Source organism: Tyto alba, unplaced genomic scaffold (genome assembly GCF_018691265.1).
Source record: "Tyto alba isolate M040663 unplaced genomic scaffold, T.alba_DEE_v4.0 Super-Scaffold_30, whole genome shotgun sequence".
Classification (NCBI taxonomy): domain Eukaryota; kingdom Metazoa; phylum Chordata; class Aves; order Strigiformes; family Tytonidae; genus Tyto; species Tyto alba.
Genome location: NW_024881305.1, coordinates 810,308 through 827,693, shown reverse-complemented (window position 1 = coordinate 827,693; position 17,386 = coordinate 810,308). Strand labels below are relative to the sequence as shown.

Sequence of the window (17,386 nt, the reverse complement as noted above, 5' to 3'; positions counted from 1 at the left end):
GCAGAATTGCACAAGATCAACTCCAGAACTGCTGGAAAACAAAGCCAGGCTCAAAATGGTACATTAGCATCTCTTTGAAACAACTCATACTAGCAGCCACCCAAGGCAGGTTCTACAAACTAGATTTTGAAATAACTGAAAAGCCACAAAGATCTCTACTTTTAGTATAACCAACTGAGAAGTAGCTTTTGCAAGTGGTGATGATGTAAGACTAGGAAATGCATTTGATAGTTGTAGCCACAGAGCTCTAACAAAAGAAAAAGTAACATGAAGATGCTTAAGGTCTTGGCAGCCTTCGAGAAGAACACTGCTTGGAATTCATCCCTAATTTGAAGCACTGCAACAAGCCACTCACAGCAGCCGTTTCAAAAAGGAACTTCAACATTGACAGCCAGTAACCTCATACAGGTCATTGTCTTAAGAGACATCCACAGAAGTGACAGATTAAAACTGCAAGGTAAGAACAGATTCTGAGGAATTTATCCCAGTTCAGACCTCTAGAAGTTAAATGGTGCTGGACTGACACCTTAGGCCTTCAACAGGCACTTAGGAAATCCACTTAAAATTCTAATTTTATCATCTGGAATGAACCAAAAAGCCTCCTGTTCCCATTACCTTCTTTATCCTAATCCCCTTGATACAGCAAAAGAACCCTTGTGCACCTACTTCGGGCTACAGGTAACTCAGGTATGTTTGGAAAAGTGAATCTTGCCCACTAAACCTAAGGCACACGGTTTAGGAGAATTATGAACTGCCTAAGCATCTCCTTCACTGATCTCTGTTCAGTGAGCTGTCTGAGTAGAGAAGCTGACTGATGTTTAAGTAGCAGCATGCAGATAGAGAGCAGGAATAGCATCTCACCATTTCAATCCTAAAATATTTCGAGATAAATGAACTGCAGCTCTTTCAATAGAGTTGCAAACAGGCCCTCAACACAGCGTAATAGCAGTTAAACATCACCCATCACCTCTAAAAGGTAACAAAGCTGAAGTTGGAAAAATGCCAAACCCGTATTAATGCAACACATTTGGGACAGCCTTTCTGGAGCTCTGATTGTATCCATATGGTCAGAAACTCAAGCCTGTAAAGTTGTCTTGAAATTTTTTTTCAACTCTGTGACCATCTGATCTCCAGTCCCGCTCTTATAAAGTTAATTAGAATATTCTTATCAGGACTCCCTTCCCACTTTTTGAAGCCCACAAAGGCAGGCTTAAACCCTTGTTCTTCCCTCAGCCCCAAAACCCACTCAGTTTTGCAGCTGATGTAATACAATTACCTTTGCACATATTGGGCCAAAATTGAGGGACCACTCACATGAACACTTACTGGTGTCACAAAGGAAGCCTGAGGTAGACAACACACAACTGAGCTCATCCAGTGGGCTGAAGTACTTAAAGAGACTAGGATGCATTTTCTTCCTTTCTCAGAGTAATTCACTTAAGACTTCCTAAGTCTTCCTGAATTTCTAATGATACATGTTAACTATAAGAACAAGTTTTCCTAAATGTTTCTGGAATGTTTTCTTGACCCTCACACTTAGTATTTACAGCTATCATTTTCTAATAAAAATCTGAAAATAAATTTAACTTTTCGCTCTTGGCACAGACCAGGGAAACCAAAACAACACTGCAGAGAAACTCTGAAATATGCTCCTGAAAGATGACTGGAAGGTTTACAAATCACTGAGGAAACAAGACAGCATCACAAGAACTAAGATTATCTTTAAACAAGTTAACGTTTTGTCACATGAAGCTGGACAAGAAAAATAGTTTTCAGAAAGCCAATGAACAGACACATAGCATCAGAAAGATGAAGAGACTTTTTTTTTTAACTAACTCAGTTCACTGAAAGGCACCACTCTGCATGCAACTCTTACCCTTTTTTTGTTTTGCTTTTATTTAGTCTCCTGCTATTTCTCAGCCTCTTGTCATCCAGCACCTACAATACATTCAGAGCAATGCAATTTCTCCCACTTCATCACACTCTCATTCCTCCTCTCCATTAATAGCCAGTTGAGACTACCAATCTTTAATCCTCTTGCCCAACTTTTAGAAGAAAACTATAGATCAAAGTCTTTGCACAGTCTGGAAGTTACATAGTTAGTCCTCCCTCTAGTTCAGACCAAGATAGAGGGATTAATCATTATCACCTTGCCAATACACACAGAAACTCCCTACAGCATTTCCAGTGGAGTTCTGCCATATGAGGGAAAATTGTTCTTCAGCTCTTTACTGCTAAATTTGTTTAAGCCCAGTCCCTGTTTTCAGAATTCAAATAAAAAACATTTCCTTTGAAGTAATTCCTTATAAACATGACATAAGAACTGGTAAGATCAGGAGTCACCTAATTCAGTATCTTATTCTTGACAGGAGCCTCAATTATACTCCCTCTGTACTTTCACAACCTTTGGTTATTCACAGTTGCTATACAAGACATGGTTTCTCTACAATTAGTACCCTGGCTGATTTTTCTTCCCAAACTTTAAGGCTTGTACAAAATGTAAATTCAAAGGCACAAATGCATTGACTGAAAAAATCTACAAAATAATTTGAATCTTAGGTTGTTACAATACTTCAGCAAGGAAAGTGAAAAAGCCATCCCATTACACTAGAAATAGCTCTGCATTATAGAGACAACTGCAGTTTTGCTTCTGTGAATCATCTCCTACATAAAGGAAAACATGACCTTGTGCAAAATAAACCTTTATTTGGCAGAAATAGAGGCATTTAAAAACAGAGAATGGCATGGGGTAGCACATTAGCAGCACTGTATTTTGGATGTCAAGATCTCCACTTAACATTCATGCAGACTTGAATGAAAAGCACAGCGATAACTTTCTTGCTTGTCTTAAGAGACTTTGCCAGAGTGGAAAATGCATGTCAACGGAAGGCCTAACAAGAATGAAGGTTTGGGACAAGGCAATCCTTGGGACAAGGCAGTCAAAAGCTATGTGCCCATTTACAGCAGCATATTGGCAAAGTAAGGGTTTTACACTGCTATTCCCTTAGCTTTTGTACTAGTTCCTCAAACTTTTCAGAAGTCATTCTGAACTGCCCGTGAGACATCGTTCTGACTCTTACGCTGTGGAGAAAGGAAGAAAGTAAAGCCAGAGAATCTTTACTACCATGTCATATTATCCATTTTTTTAGATAATGCTTTGTGTTCTCCTAAAACACTGCCAAAAGCAATCTACATTTTCCACCAGAGTAATGGAGTCACCCTGTTTCTTTACTTACTTTTAATTAAAATCTCATACCAATTCTAAGTCTCCTAAACAAGCTCATGGTTTTCTGCAGCAAGCTGCTGGGTTGAATGTTATCTGCCTGACAGGCTGCTTTGAAGTATGAGGCACAAAAGTCCTTTCTGAATTTTATTTGCAAAAAGTTTGCACTGTTGGAAGGCAGCAGCATGTGCAGTTGTATGCTTGTGTTACCTGTACTGTCCATAAAGCTAAAAAAGATATTTTAATCATACAATTACACTGCGGCATGCTTACTATAGAAATGTCTATAGTATATATAATATAGACATTAATACATTAAAAGGTATTCATATTGCTTATTCAGAGGGCGGAATGGGTGAAAATCAGATTCTGCTGCACTACATTCCCCTAGAATGGCACAAGAACCATTTTAGAACAGATATTACAGATAAGACCAGCAATTCACAACAAAGTTCATACCAATACAACATGGGGCTTCAGCTCACTTCCTCCTCCTCCAGTTAATGAGTCACAGAAGTTATTCTGTATCAGGTGATAGCTATTAATTGCCAATCACATACTGGATAAAGCTGTGTCACCACACAGGTAAAGATATATTTAGTTACCACTAGATAATGCTTGCATTTCTGCCAGTACAAATAGGCACATGACTTTTCAAGGCAGAACTATGGGGATTTCTTAACAAAGAAAACAGGCATTTGAAGTTTAGAATTAAAGAAAGGCTTTCAGAATGTAAAGAAAGCATTTTCTTTTAAGCAACAGTTAATTTTAACCTATGCAAGTTTCAGGTACATCAAATTTTAATTCAGTGTAGGATCTCCTCTACATTTCAGGAAACTGATGAACCGCCCATTAGTTAATTCAACCATACAGCTAGTAATTATAACATGTTTAAGTATTTATGCAGCTAGATGAAGCAAGAGCAGTTTTAGCAGGATTTTCCTGCTGTAATTATCTTGGCTTCATAACTGAAACACTATCTTAGCTCAGTATGCAGATGCTGAGAGCCAACAGCCCACTAGCTAATGCAAGTGTTTCTTAATACTAATAGAAAGAAAATTTAAGTATGATGTTTTAAGTATGATGTAGGCTGAGAATGTATAAGGTATTTTCAGCATCAGCCCAATGGCTAACAAGTGACATAGCATCTCTTGTCAAACCTTCCACCAGTGGATGCTGTTTCAGCTTACCATCTTCTCAAAGTAGCTCTTTTTTTACAATATTTTTAAACATTTAAAGCATAATACATCTCAAATCTAATGCCTACATTGAGTGAGATTCCCTAGTCAATCCAGGTTTTCCAAAGAGCTCAGCATTCAGCATGCACAAGCCTTTTACGAGGATGCTAGAGTGCTGTGCCCTACACAGACTCATCATTGTACATGCCCAGATAAAACACTGACACACTGCAAACCAATTCCCATCACATAAGCAGCAATGTCCCAAATAAGGGTAACACACATGTACATTAAAAAGACAGTATGAGCAGGAAATGGAGCATGCCAGTCTCAAATAATGAAGAATTCCAGATAAAAGAGCCAAATCATTGCTAAAAGATCACACTGAATGCCAGTTCAGAAATCCATTCCTACACAATCCTTCCCGATTATACACCCAAAGGAAATTATGGTGCTGGCACTTGTGGCCACCCAGCATTCTTCAAGATCTGCTAGTAGAACAAGATTTCACAACAAAGATCTAGACATCTGCAAGGCATGAAGCAGTCCTTTGCATATTGCTCGTGTGGGCACTGCCATTACATTAAAAATCTGAATGCATGTGCTGAAATGAAGTTGATCTGACTTGCAATGAATGTGACTGTCTCTTGGGTTATGCCTAGCACATTTGCTTAATCATCCAGTAAGTAGGAAAATAAGTTAGTCAACAGGACTTGAAATTCTCTACACTTATGTCTACCCTGGAACATAAGGACAAGCAAAAGCAAATGAGAAACTCACTGAAGCTTCAGACATGCTCAGCTATGCTGAACAGCAGGTGGTATGATTTACAGAGCATCTGTATATTCTGCACAAGACCATCGCTGACAAGACAGTCTGAGGCACTCACCTAGGTTATAAAGCCTTAAGATTGTACTCCCCATCTATATAAAATTGGTAACTTCCATCTCCAGTAAATTAATTTCAGATTGACTCAACCTCTATGACTGCAAGAACACACACACAGGCATTCAGGACAGCAGGTTTTCAGCCTAAACAAATTACTGGTCAGTACTTGCAGACCAGGCTATTCTGGTAATCTACAGCAGCAGCCTGTTAATGTAAAAGTGACACCCCCATCTAAAAGAACTAGTAAACCCAAGTCAGTTTTAACTTAGGTTAGGGAAGAGTTCCCACTTTAGGAGCTGATGTCAAATACTGCAGCATTACCTGAGTACAGTAGGTTTCCACACAAAAGGAAGTTAAGGCATTTTTCATACAACAGCTAAAGACTCCTGCTAAGCAGGTATGTGCAACTTCATCAGCTAACACAGGCTTCAAGGCTTGTCCTGACTCATGCTCTGCTATTAAATCAGAAGGAATATAAGTAAGGTTGAAATAGGCCAGGGAGGAATTATCCAGCTCAAATAGTGTCACAGAGTCACTTTGGTATCTTAATCGCATTCAGTGTTCAAACATCACCTAAACATGTTTACTATTCCACCTTCACTACTCCTATGGGGAAGATTCCTCAGTCAGCCAGCTCCAAGACAGAGTTAGAAATAGTCAGGTTGTGGTTCATGAATCACTGCCTTATGTCCCCAAGGCCCCACTCAGACCACATAGAAGGTTTCAGACACAGGCTGTCCACATCTGAAGGTCACCTGATCAGCTAAATCCTTTCCTGCTACATCAGCTTACATGGAAGGCAGAAAGCCTGTAAGTTTCCTATCTGAACCCATGGACTACTTCTGCAAAAGAACTAGTTTCAGGGAAAACTGGTGTTTAACCCTGGCCAGCTAATCCAGAGACTTCGCTCCAGACAGCTTCAGCCAAAACGTAAACTCCACAGAAATCTAGCAGACAGGGACTACAGTTCCTTTTGTGGGAGGGCAAAGCAACAGCAGGGCAACAACCACACATATTCTGGCAGAGAAGTGACAGGTTCCTCACGATATGGCACACCCTTTCTGGTCATTTCTTCCCCTTCCAGGTTACTGCATCTCTAAGTTACTGGCCCATGCTAAGTCCAAGAATAGGAGAAAACTAACTCAAATAGCCTTTGGTTTTAAGGGTGTTGAATCTTTTCTTAAGGGCGAGACAAGGTTAGTGTTCCTGTTGCCTCTTGTGACACCAGCTTTAGAGTCTTGAAAAAGTGTAGCTAATTAACCTTCCAGAAAAAGTTCAAGCACATTCTAGTCTTATATTCTGGGGGAATATATGCACTACCAGCTCTTCAAACAGCAACATCTTAAGGACAAGAACTCGTCTAACTGTAGCTGAATAAAGTGATCATGCTATCTTTCTCAAAGAAAGATACTTGCATATAGTTAATGAATGTACATAGTGCTTGGACACTACCAAATGTCTTGATTAAAGAAGTTTATTCCGATTATTTGACATGATTTACACTGCTACTGAAGATGCAGTAAAACAGCGAAGACTTGCAATTCGCTTGTATTTAATATTCTTCACCTTCATCTTCTCCATCCACCGAGTCTGTGCCCACTTCTTCATAATCTTTCTCAAGTGCAGCCAAATCTTCCCGAGCCTCTGAGAACTCCCCCTCCTCCATTCCTTCTCCAACATACCAGTGAACAAAGGCACGTTTGGCATACATCAGATCAAACTTGTGGTCTAGACGAGCCCATGCCTCAGCAATGGCTGTAGTGTTGCTCAGCATGCACACTGCCCGCTGGACTTTGGCTAGGTCACCACCAGGAACCACTGTTGGTGGCTGGTAATTGATGCCAACCTACACGAAAAGCAGAAGAGACCATGAGTTTCTTTGTGGCATTTTACAGTGACCATAATCAAACAAGTCAGACAGCAGTTGAATAAAATGTTTCACTCCCAAGAAAACAGCTCTGTATAAGAATCTAAGTCTCCATTCCTCAAAATACAAATCAGGTACCTACATGACATCTTAATGAGAAAATATACTTCATAAACCCATGACAGTGAAAAAAGTTTGTAAAAAAAAAAAAATCACGATGTAACGGAGACTTGCCTTAAAACCAGTTGGGCACCAGTCTACAAATTGGATTGTGCGCTTGGTTTTGATAGCAGCAATAGCAGCGTTGACATCCTTGGGGACAACATCCCCACGATACAGCATACAACAGGCCATGTACTTGCCATGGCGAGGGTCACACTTCACCATCTGATTAGATGGCTCAAAGCAAGCATTGGTTATCTCGGACACAGAGAGCTGCTCGTGATAGGCTTTCTCTGCTGAAATAATTGGGGAATATGTTACCAATGGAAAGTGGATACGAGGGTAAGGCACCAAGTTAGTTTGAAATTCAGTAAGATCCACATTTAAGGCACCATCAAATCTGAGGGAAGCAGTAATGGAAGAGACTATCTGACCAATGAGGCGATTGAGATTGGTGTAGGTCGGGCGTTCAATGTCCAGATTCCTACGGCAAATGTCATAGATGGCCTCATTGTCAACCATAAAGGCACAGTCGGAATGCTCCAGAGTCGTGTGGGTAGTCAGGATGGAGTTGTATGGCTCAACAACAGCTGTTGAGACCTGTGGTGCAGGGTAGATGGCAAATTCCAATTTTGATTTTTTCCCATAGTCAACTGACAGGCGCTCCATCAGCAGAGAAGTAAAACCTGAGCCAGTGCCTCCCCCAAAACTGTGGAAAATCAGGAAACCCTGCAAGCCAGTGCATTGATCAGACTGAAAGAGAAAATACATGTGTTAAAGCAATTGTGTAGACATTAAGAAACAAAAACAAGCTCAAGACAGACAGCTCTGAATTCTGAGACATACCAACTGTTCAGGCTTCAGGAAAGTAATACTGAATTTGATTCATCTACCAACAATCAAGGAGGTGCCCTATAAAAACCACTGTATTCCTGGCTATTTTAAGCCCCCTACATATTGGAGGGTGCCCTCTCCACTTCAAATTACTACCTCTAAACTTCCCCTACCACCAATTCTCAGGCCAAAGTCATTAATGACCAAGAAAAGCAGTAACATTGAAAGCACTACAGACTATCTATCCCTTATACCGATTTGACATTCTGTCTGCACAAAAATGGAGTAATCCCCTGTCCCAGAACTATTACTATAATCCTGCAATAGCTGAAAGCATGTAACTCAGTTCAGAGACGGGAGCTGTCAAAATGTATTACATGGCCATTTCAGTTTAGTCTTCTCAGATGAAGAAACTAGACTGCCTTGTCCTCAGGAAGAAATGCCACATGCTTAGCTTGATTCCCAGGACTGACAGGGACTTCAACAGCTTGTAAAAAGAAATTACAACCATGTTTTTCAGATCAAAGTGGTGCCTGCTGCAAACTTATCTTAGCTTTAAAGATGGTGGCAAAGTGTTGAGAATAATACCAGTTTTGATCTGCAAAAGGTGTGCTTTTCAGTAAGATTCATTTAGCATTCCACATTAAAGCACTGTAAGTATATCCTGGATTTTCTGTGCAATGGGAATTCTTTACTTTTGTGACACAGATTCAGTAAAGTACATGCTTAGCAGCCCTAAAAAGGGAACTCTAGCCTCCTAAGCTGATATATTCATAAATTTGCCACATGATCAAAGCACTAGAGAGCCCAAAACATCTCAACTTACTGAGACTAATTCCTTTCCTACTGTTACTACCATAAAATTCAGAAATTGTAACAGCAGGAAATGTAGACAAAAGTCTAAACCACAGAAGCAAACACTCCTATGTAAACTTCCTTGCAAGAGCCTCAGCCAGAGACCAATCCTTTTCTAGCACAATATGCAAATCTTAATTCTCAGTCCTGGCTTTCTGAAGTTGAATGTGAAACTATAAAGTTTCAGGCACCTCATCAGCATGTTAGGCTGCTTTAAAGTCATATCTGACAGGAATAATCCAACCATTCTGAAGTGGCTAAGAATAAAAACAGATGCAGATATAAGTCTACAGATCCTTCTACCATGTAATAAAGTAAAGCACAATTTATAGAGCTATGTATTTTTGATAACCTAACTTCCAAATCCTGTAAAACAGGATAAAGATGTTGAAGAGCCTTTAGTGAATAAAAGCCTTACCAGTTTCCTGATACGCTCTAGAACTAGATCAATTATCTCTTTCCCAACTGTGTAATGACCTCGAGCATAGTTATTTGCAGCATCTTCTTTACCAGATATCAGTTGTTCGGGATGAAAGAGTTGCTTGTATGTCCCATTCCTAACTTCATCTAGAGAGATAAGATGAACATTATTTGTAAATTAATCTTCTATATAGACCAGGTTTATCAAATTTCTGATGGTGTCCAGAATAAGATACCTAAGCCCTTAGAGATTAAAAGTAGCTTGGTTTCTACCTATCAGTAGGTGACAATACTTAGTACAGTCTAAATGTTGAATACTTAAAAATTAAGTTACTAAAACTGCCACATTTTACACAAGTTTAATTTTTTTGACCTGCCAGAGCAATGTAAAACTGGACTGTAGCAGCAGAATCATTCTTCCAGTTTAAGAAAACTGAAAGCCCACTTTGCAGATCAGCATCTGAAATACTGCTTTCTCCCTCTTATTTTTCAAGCCATCCAGGATGTTGCCTTGTTGCTTCTGCAGCTGTGGGCAGTCAGAGCCTACACTGCTTGCTCATCCCCCTCTTCCCGTAATTGTACTTTATGTCAAGGGTAGAGAAAAACATCCAAAAGGAACAGGAGATGCTCTTGTAGAGCTATTCAGTTATTTAAATGCTGAGCTGCAAGCTCCAGCATGAATGGCTGTGTTATAAAGACACTACGCCAATGAACACACAGCATCCCCCACCAGTTACAGATTTGAAGAATGATTTAGTTACGATCACCACTAGTTATCAGAAATATGCACTTACATCTGGCAGGCTAAAGCTGTCCTACCACAAAGGTACAAAGACACTCAGCATAGCTTTGTCTCTGGTTTAGCAAAAGCCATTCTTGAGTTGTATGCTAATGCAGTATTGCATCCTTTAATTAAAATCAAGTAGAAAGCAAAGTGTTATTAACTACAGATGAAGTTGCCTGTTTGAATACATTCTTTTTAATCTGAAAAAGAATGAGCAAGACAAAGATAAGTAGAATTCACAATTTAAAAATACAGGTACTATTTCAACCAATTTAGACTGACCAGCTACCATTGCAGCTTCCAATCCAATACTCTAAAGTACTTCCACACTGCACTAAAAAACAATCTGAAGAAGTCTACCATTCAAAATACATGTATTTCAAGGACTTTCTGCATTACCACTCCAAGTTATAAAGAAGAAATATGGGTGAAAGGGAAAAATATAGAACCTAAAGATAGCTGGTAGGGGCAACATGAGTCAAGATGGTCCCAGGGAAGTAACAAAACTTGAAGAGTTAAGAGGATCAGTCATTGGACAAGTGTGCTAGAATAAGGAATTTAGTTTTGGCTTTCCCCAGCCATGCTGTGAGTCATGTTTTTAAGTCTATTTTCAAAATACTTCTGTTGAATTCCCAGGCATTACTACCCCATTACCTGGTATAAAGTTTGATGGTATTTTACCACCACATCCACAGAGCTCATGTACATGTACAGCAGGTCTGCTGCTTCCACTAACAGCAGCACTGATCTGGAAGCTCCAGAAATCCCTGGTGTACACACATGGCAGCTACAGAGCTGCTGTCACAATAGATGCTTTTTTTCCTGAACACAGTGCAGAGGGACACACTGCATGAATGGGAAGAATCACACTAGCCCCACCCAGCAAACTGAATCAATAATTTTCAAATAAGCAGAGCAGGAATAAAGAAAGAAGGCTTGTCCCCAGAAAGGCACATGATGTAACATTTAACAAAAAGCCCTAACTTTCTTAGTATTACAAAGTATTTCATGAGACAGCCTTTCACCCATCTCCCCATACTACACTTGCATCATTAACAAGTGCTGGAACAATAGCTGTAACCATTTGTCCCAAGACTCAAAGGCTACTCACTCCCAGAGGCAAGGTGAGAGCTTTGCCACCTGCTCTCCCTCACCTAATTTCTCATCCTTTTCTGGTTGCTTAGAGCCACCACCTGGCCAGCAGCAGAGGAAGCAACAGGGCTCAAGAAAACATAAAGCCAGACCTGCAACAGCTCCTGGGAATATTAGTGTATGGTCAAGGGTGCTTTGGCTCATTTCAAAGTTATCAGTCCAGCACACTCATCCTTGACCTGCTCTGCAGCCTTCTGCTCTCCTGCAGAAGTTCATTCTACTGTATTAGCTGCCACGGAAAGTGGTTTGGGGTGTTACAGTGAAAGTTAGACACCCACAGTTTGCGTATATAAGAGTAGCCTAAACCTCTCATCTCTCCCTTCCCCAATTCTCTCCCAACTTTCTACAATACTTCCCCAATTATTCCAGAAAGATAAAAACTGCAACTGCACAAGCACAGGCAACACAGACTTCCCTCTTCTACAAGAGCCCCAAATCACTACTTAAGGCAAGACAAACACAAAACCAGCTCCAGTAGAATGACTTCAGGCACACACATTGCTGAGAGCAAAACCAAGATTCATGACAAGGAACAAGGATCTTGTGAAACTGAGGAGCTCAGATTGGGCTGGCAGTGTAGCTAATGCCACATTCTGTGGCATCAGTCAGTGGCTGATGCATGGGATCACATCTGAACACTAAGACAGTGTTGCCAGATCTTGGGATTACAGCTGATTTTCAGGATGAGTGGAATGTGATTCAAAGATAAGACAGCAGGAAGTTAAACTGCATGTTTAGAAGTCCCTTAATTTCGGCTAGCAATTGAGACTCATTTCTGCAAGCACTATTCAAGCTACAGAGAGTAGAAGACTGTTCTGGGAAAGCACAGGAATCATTCCAATGTACAAGAAGAAATCTGCTTAATGTTAAGTATCACATCTTTTAAAAAGGTTCCTATTGACTGCTGTACACATTATGCCATATTGTTTCAAGAGGTTGCAACTAGTTCCTTGCATAGCAAAAGCATGAGGCATGTTCAGAAAACCCATTTAATTCCACAGGCTGGCAGAAGGTAACATTTAAGTTCTTTAGAGCTCCAGAGCGCACATTTGCCAGTCTCAATGAATGTAAAGCCAAGTATTATCCATCACTAGGAAGATGTAGACAAGCCTTACGTAGTAAAAATTTAAAGCCCCAAAACATTTTGCACAACTAGAGAAATGTATTTACCTATTACTGCTGGTTCAAGGTCCACAAACACAGCACGAGGCACATGTTTTCCGGCACTGGTCTCACTGAAGAACGTGTTAAAGGAATCATCACCTCCACCGACAGTTTTATCGCTCGGCATGGTCCCATTGGGCTGGATGCCATGCTCCAGGCAGTACAGCTCCCAGCACGCATTGCCAATCTGCACACCAGCTTGACCAACATGGACTGAGATGCACTCACGCTGTGTGGAGAAAAAAATTGGATCACTCAGCAGAAACAGCAATTTCCTTGTTTAGAAAACATTCAGCACACACAGCTTGAACTCCCATATTGCAAAGCTATTAAAACATTGGCCTTATTGTCTAGGTGTTAGGGGCATTTGGCACAAAATACAACAGAGCACAAAAGCTTCTTTCAGTCATCATATACTTCTACCTAGAAAGACCCTTTTAGACATTGTCATTTTTGCAGACTCATTCCTCCTTGTTATTCCTATCCTTAACCAGACAGGAAGAGTTTGATCAACTCTCCCAAATCCTTCAGTCAATTTCTCTTCACAACAAACACTGAATATTTAGAAAAATTGATGACTGTGTCACTGGCCTAAGTACCTAGGAAAACTTCACCCCTAGAACTCCAGCCACCAGAGGGAGCAAAACCTTCTGCACAATCTAGGGTCATTTTATTTAATATACATAAAATAGAAAAATATTCTCCCTGAACACTTTATGGTACTTTACCATTCTGTAAGAAAGTCTTTGCCTAATAAAGCCCTTAGTATCACTTTCTAAATATGGAACATCCGGCCTCACATCACACTGCTGGATGCAAAGACTAAACTCCTAACATTAGAAGAAACTACCTCATTTAAACTAGGTAGAAAATAGTTTATGTCAGCAAAAGAATCCATCCATACCAATTTATGGATTCCCAAGTTGCCTTTGATGTACAGAGCATAAACCCAGCTTCCTTAGTATTTCAGTACAGTGTTTTTAATATTAAAAGCCAAACCACAATGGAACCATTTCCAAACTCCTGGTCCATGTGTGGCTTTTTATATTTAGCTTCTGGTTTTGAGTGACAGTTAGACACATGCTAAAAGAACCTGCATACAGACAGTTTTGAGTAAGTCATTTAACTATATTTAGACCCTACGGTTGTTTAATAGAATTAATTTGTCCCCTGAAATTTCAGGATAAGCAGGGCCTTGAACTGCCTAGTCCACAATGAATTGGGCCACATCATCTTTTCAGGAAAGCAGGAGGACAGCTAGCAACTCCTTTCTACAGTGAGAAAACAAAGTAGAAATACATCAGCACTTCAGTCTGGATCCTCACCTGTAGCAATCCAAGCTTTATTAGTGAAGCTCCTAAGCAGCTAGGGAAGGTCACTGAAAGTAAGTGTGTAGGGACTAGCATGCCCAAGCAAGATGAATGCATGGAAGACATCAGACTATAAATGAGCTTTCCAGCATCAAATGAACTAGCACAGCTACTTCATACTACACAAAGCAATAACAATCATTCACATTCCAAAGACAAAATTTAAGTCTTTTAAAGTACAGCTTGTGCAACACAGCCACAGACTGGGTCCTACAGGTGCCATGTTAAAAGCATGGAATGTTTACTTTGACAAAGTAAAAAGTTCAGCACTGAGGGCAGAGTAACTCCCTGCATCAGTACAAAGAAGCCATTAAATGAGAAGCAGACCTGCTGAAAAAAACCTGGGGTTACCACAGAAACCATCCTGAATGTTCAACAGGGCATTCCCATCCTCAGTAAGGCAAACAACGTGCCAGGCTACAAAAGGAGACACACAGCCAACACACCAAGAAGCCTTCCTTCTCCTCTGCAGGAGGGTTCAGGACACCTGTTAGGAGGATGGTGGAAGATTCGGGTTGAGCACTAGAAAAAGCTTCCCCAGCAAAGCAGTGCAGTCCTGGAACAGGTCATGAGAGGGGTAAGGGATCTCCATCCCTGGAAGTCTGCAAAACTTGGCAAGACAACATCAGTCACAAAAACCTGGCCTGGTGCTACTGCTAGTCCTGCTTTGAGGACTCTTTCAACTGCCTTGCCACAACACTATCAAGTACTTTTAAGTAGTAGGTGGCTATTTAATGAAATAAATCTTTGTTAGACTCTATGAGACTCTGTCTATTTTGCCCTGCATAGCCTTTTCACAGCAGCAAAAGTCTTACAGTACAAAGAATACTAAAGGACAGAACAAAACCTGAGCCTTGAAAGTGTAATCTCAAAGTTATAAAACAGGCAAGAGACAACTATCACACTCATTACAATTCTGGGCCTTTACACATCACTGACAGAAGCTCCATAGTTAAGGTTTTAAATATGTACTACAGACAGTACTGTTAAGTGCTGTATTTAAGTCACAAGTCAGGACACAGAATCCTTATTTAACACTAAATAGTCTCCCCCATTTACAGTATTTTCACGCATAGAACCACTTTCACTGAAAACTCCCAGAAACTTTTCCCAGCTCAACCTGAACCTCTCCACTCTCTATTACCTCTGTCTCCTTTTGCTACATATGCTCTTGTTTAAGAGTGCTGGCTTGTATTCTGTAACTGCCCTTTCAGTAGGTGTAGGCTTCTACTACATAGCCTCTTGCTGTACTCTGCCAGGCTGAAGAAGCCCAGATCCCTCCAACCATGCTGGTGGATCATCCTCTAGGTCCCTTGCACTCTCCAGCACAGTATTTAAGGTACTGTTTTGACTGTGTGAAGTTGATGGAAAGCCACATTTCATGAGAATGGCTGTACCGGCTCAGACCAAATTCAACAGGATGAAATTCAAGGAAAACTGCATCTTTTGCAGAGGTGAGGAACTGCAATCAGACTTTTGATTCAGCTTCATTTAAAACAATGTGACCATAAACAGCCTCCATAGAAGGGTAAGAACAAGATAAGGACATCAACACATCTCCCCAGTATTCTCTCAACCTCTAGCTGTTTTCACTTCAACAGATATTTCCTATGCCTTCACAACCCCACAGATGCAGTCTGCTACATTTTTTTAAATCCATGTAACCTTGACATCCACAACCTCTTTTCAAAGAGAGATTCACAGGGAGAATGTCCACATGGAGGAGGACCTTATGCTTATCCCAGATTCCAACTGACAGCTTCCACTCGTGTTTCACAGCTCAGCAGCTGAACTCTGCTCTCTTTATGATGTCCCAGCCCTTTATCATACCTTTCGGATATGCCTTCAAGGCTGACTCCTATCTTACAAGGTCATTTCACCTCAGCTTTATTACCCAGCCAGTCCCACAACTTCCTTCAAGAAATCTCCACCATTAGCCCTTTCCCTGTCCCAAACCCACTTCACAGCTGGCACCTGGCTCCGGGCAGAGGCAAGGAGGAGAGAAGCAACAAGCTGCACCTCCAGAAACACCCAGTGCCATGGCCTCCCCTGGCACTCCAGGTCACACACACACCAGGGATATTCCCCCACAATTTTTATATTCAGCATGTAACCCTGAGAGCACCCCAGCAGCTCACCCTCACCCCCTGTGCGGGCTGGACGCCCCGCCACGTCCCGCTGCGGGGGCACAGGGGTCCCCGGGGGCTGACTGCGTCCAAGGCGGAGCGGCCGCCCCAGGCTCCCCGCTGCTGCCGAGACCCCAGGCCGGTCACCTCCGAGGGAAACGCCACCTCACAGGCGGTCGAGGGCTGAGGGTCCCGCCGCCATGTTCTCGGCGGAGCCGCCACCATTTTGGGACGAGGCAGCACGAAGGGCCGCCGGAGCGGAGCGGGGACCGCCGGCGACCGCAGTCCCTCTGCCTCCCGCTCCCTCACGGCGGGACAGCGAGCCGGGGCGGACCCGCGCCTCCCGCCGTGCGCGGGCGGGGCCGCCCCGCCCCCCCTGCACCGCCTCAGCGTGCGGAGCGGCGCCGGGAGCCCCGAGCCCCCCCCTCCCCCCGGAAGCCCCGCTCACCATGGCTCGGGCCGGCAGCGGGCAGCGACGGGGGCGGCAGACGCGCAACGGGTCTGAGCAGCACCGCAAAAGCGGCCGCTCTTCCCGGGCCCTGCTTATATAGGGAGGGGGGGCGGGGGTGGGGCCGGGGCTGTTGACTACCCGCGCCTTGCTCATTGGCTATGCCTCTCTTGGGGGCGTGGCTTCCTCGCGGCGCCATTGGGTGCCTCCGCGTCGAGATCGTCCGCTCTGCCAATCGGCGCCGGGCGGCATGCGCCCGGCCGTGCGCCATTGGGTCGCGCATATGAATTTCACCTTTCTGCGCTAGCTATTGGCTGGTTCGTAACCAGGGGCGGGGAGGGGGCGGAGGTTAGCCTTCCCGCCAACGGAGGCCGGCGCCTCCCTCAGCCGCAGGTGCCCGTCGGTCCCGCGGGCGGTGGGGGTCCCTGTTCTCCGGTGCCAGCGGCTGGCTCGGAGAAGGAGAGGGGAGAGCAGCTCTGCCCACCCGAGGGGCGTGGGGCTGCTGTTGGCTGCGGGTAGGCGTGAGGGGGGCGGAGGGCTGGGAGCTCAGCCCAGGGGAGCTTAAAGCCGGGTGGTCTCTGCCCTGACAAGGAGCCCCAAGAATCAGAATTCACCGCGGGGCTCCCCTCAGCCTGCCTTCCACCCGAGGGGCTCCTGGGTTTTAGTGAGAGTCCACCCGGGTCTGGCTTTGCACACTGAGTCTAGGCAGTGAAACGGCCAGAAAGGCCTGGATCACAGCGTGGGCACCCAGAGACCCCCGGTCCTGTGGGCAGGCTCTGAGGCAGTGCTCATCTCTGAGGGTGGAAGAGGGAGATGTGGGCAAATCTCTGCATTTTCTCTCCCGGGAGGGAGGAGACCGTTCCATTGCAGAGTCACCAAACTAGAGCAGTGCTTGCACCAACTATTACTGGAATA

At 43.0% G+C, this 17,386-nt stretch overlaps 1 protein-coding gene across 3 annotated transcripts; it reads right to left on the bottom strand.

The window, feature by feature from the left end:
- Nucleotides 1–6,745: 6,745 nt before the first annotated feature.
- On the bottom strand, nucleotides 6,746–16,553 carry LOC104356381 (tubulin alpha-8 chain). 3 transcript variants are annotated; one of them, XM_042800049.1, is made up of 5 exons: nucleotides 16,472–16,553; nucleotides 12,534–12,756; nucleotides 9,426–9,574; nucleotides 7,391–8,071; nucleotides 6,746–7,135 (listed from the first exon to the last, which is right to left on the bottom strand). In XM_042800049.1, exons 1-5 carry the CDS (start codon nucleotides 16,472–16,474, stop codon nucleotides 6,842–6,844), a joined length of 1,350 nt encoding a protein of 449 aa, XP_042655983.1. In that variant the 5' UTR covers nucleotides 16,475–16,553; the 3' UTR covers nucleotides 6,746–6,841. The 3 variants fall into 3 exon arrangements, with proteins under 3 accessions (XP_042655983.1, XP_032857834.2, XP_032857835.2); XM_033001943.2 differs by lacking the exon at nucleotides 16,472–16,553 and adding an exon at nucleotides 16,036–16,347; XM_033001944.2 differs by lacking the exon at nucleotides 16,472–16,553 and adding an exon at nucleotides 16,042–16,347.
- Between the last annotated feature and the right edge of the window lie 833 nt (nucleotides 16,554–17,386).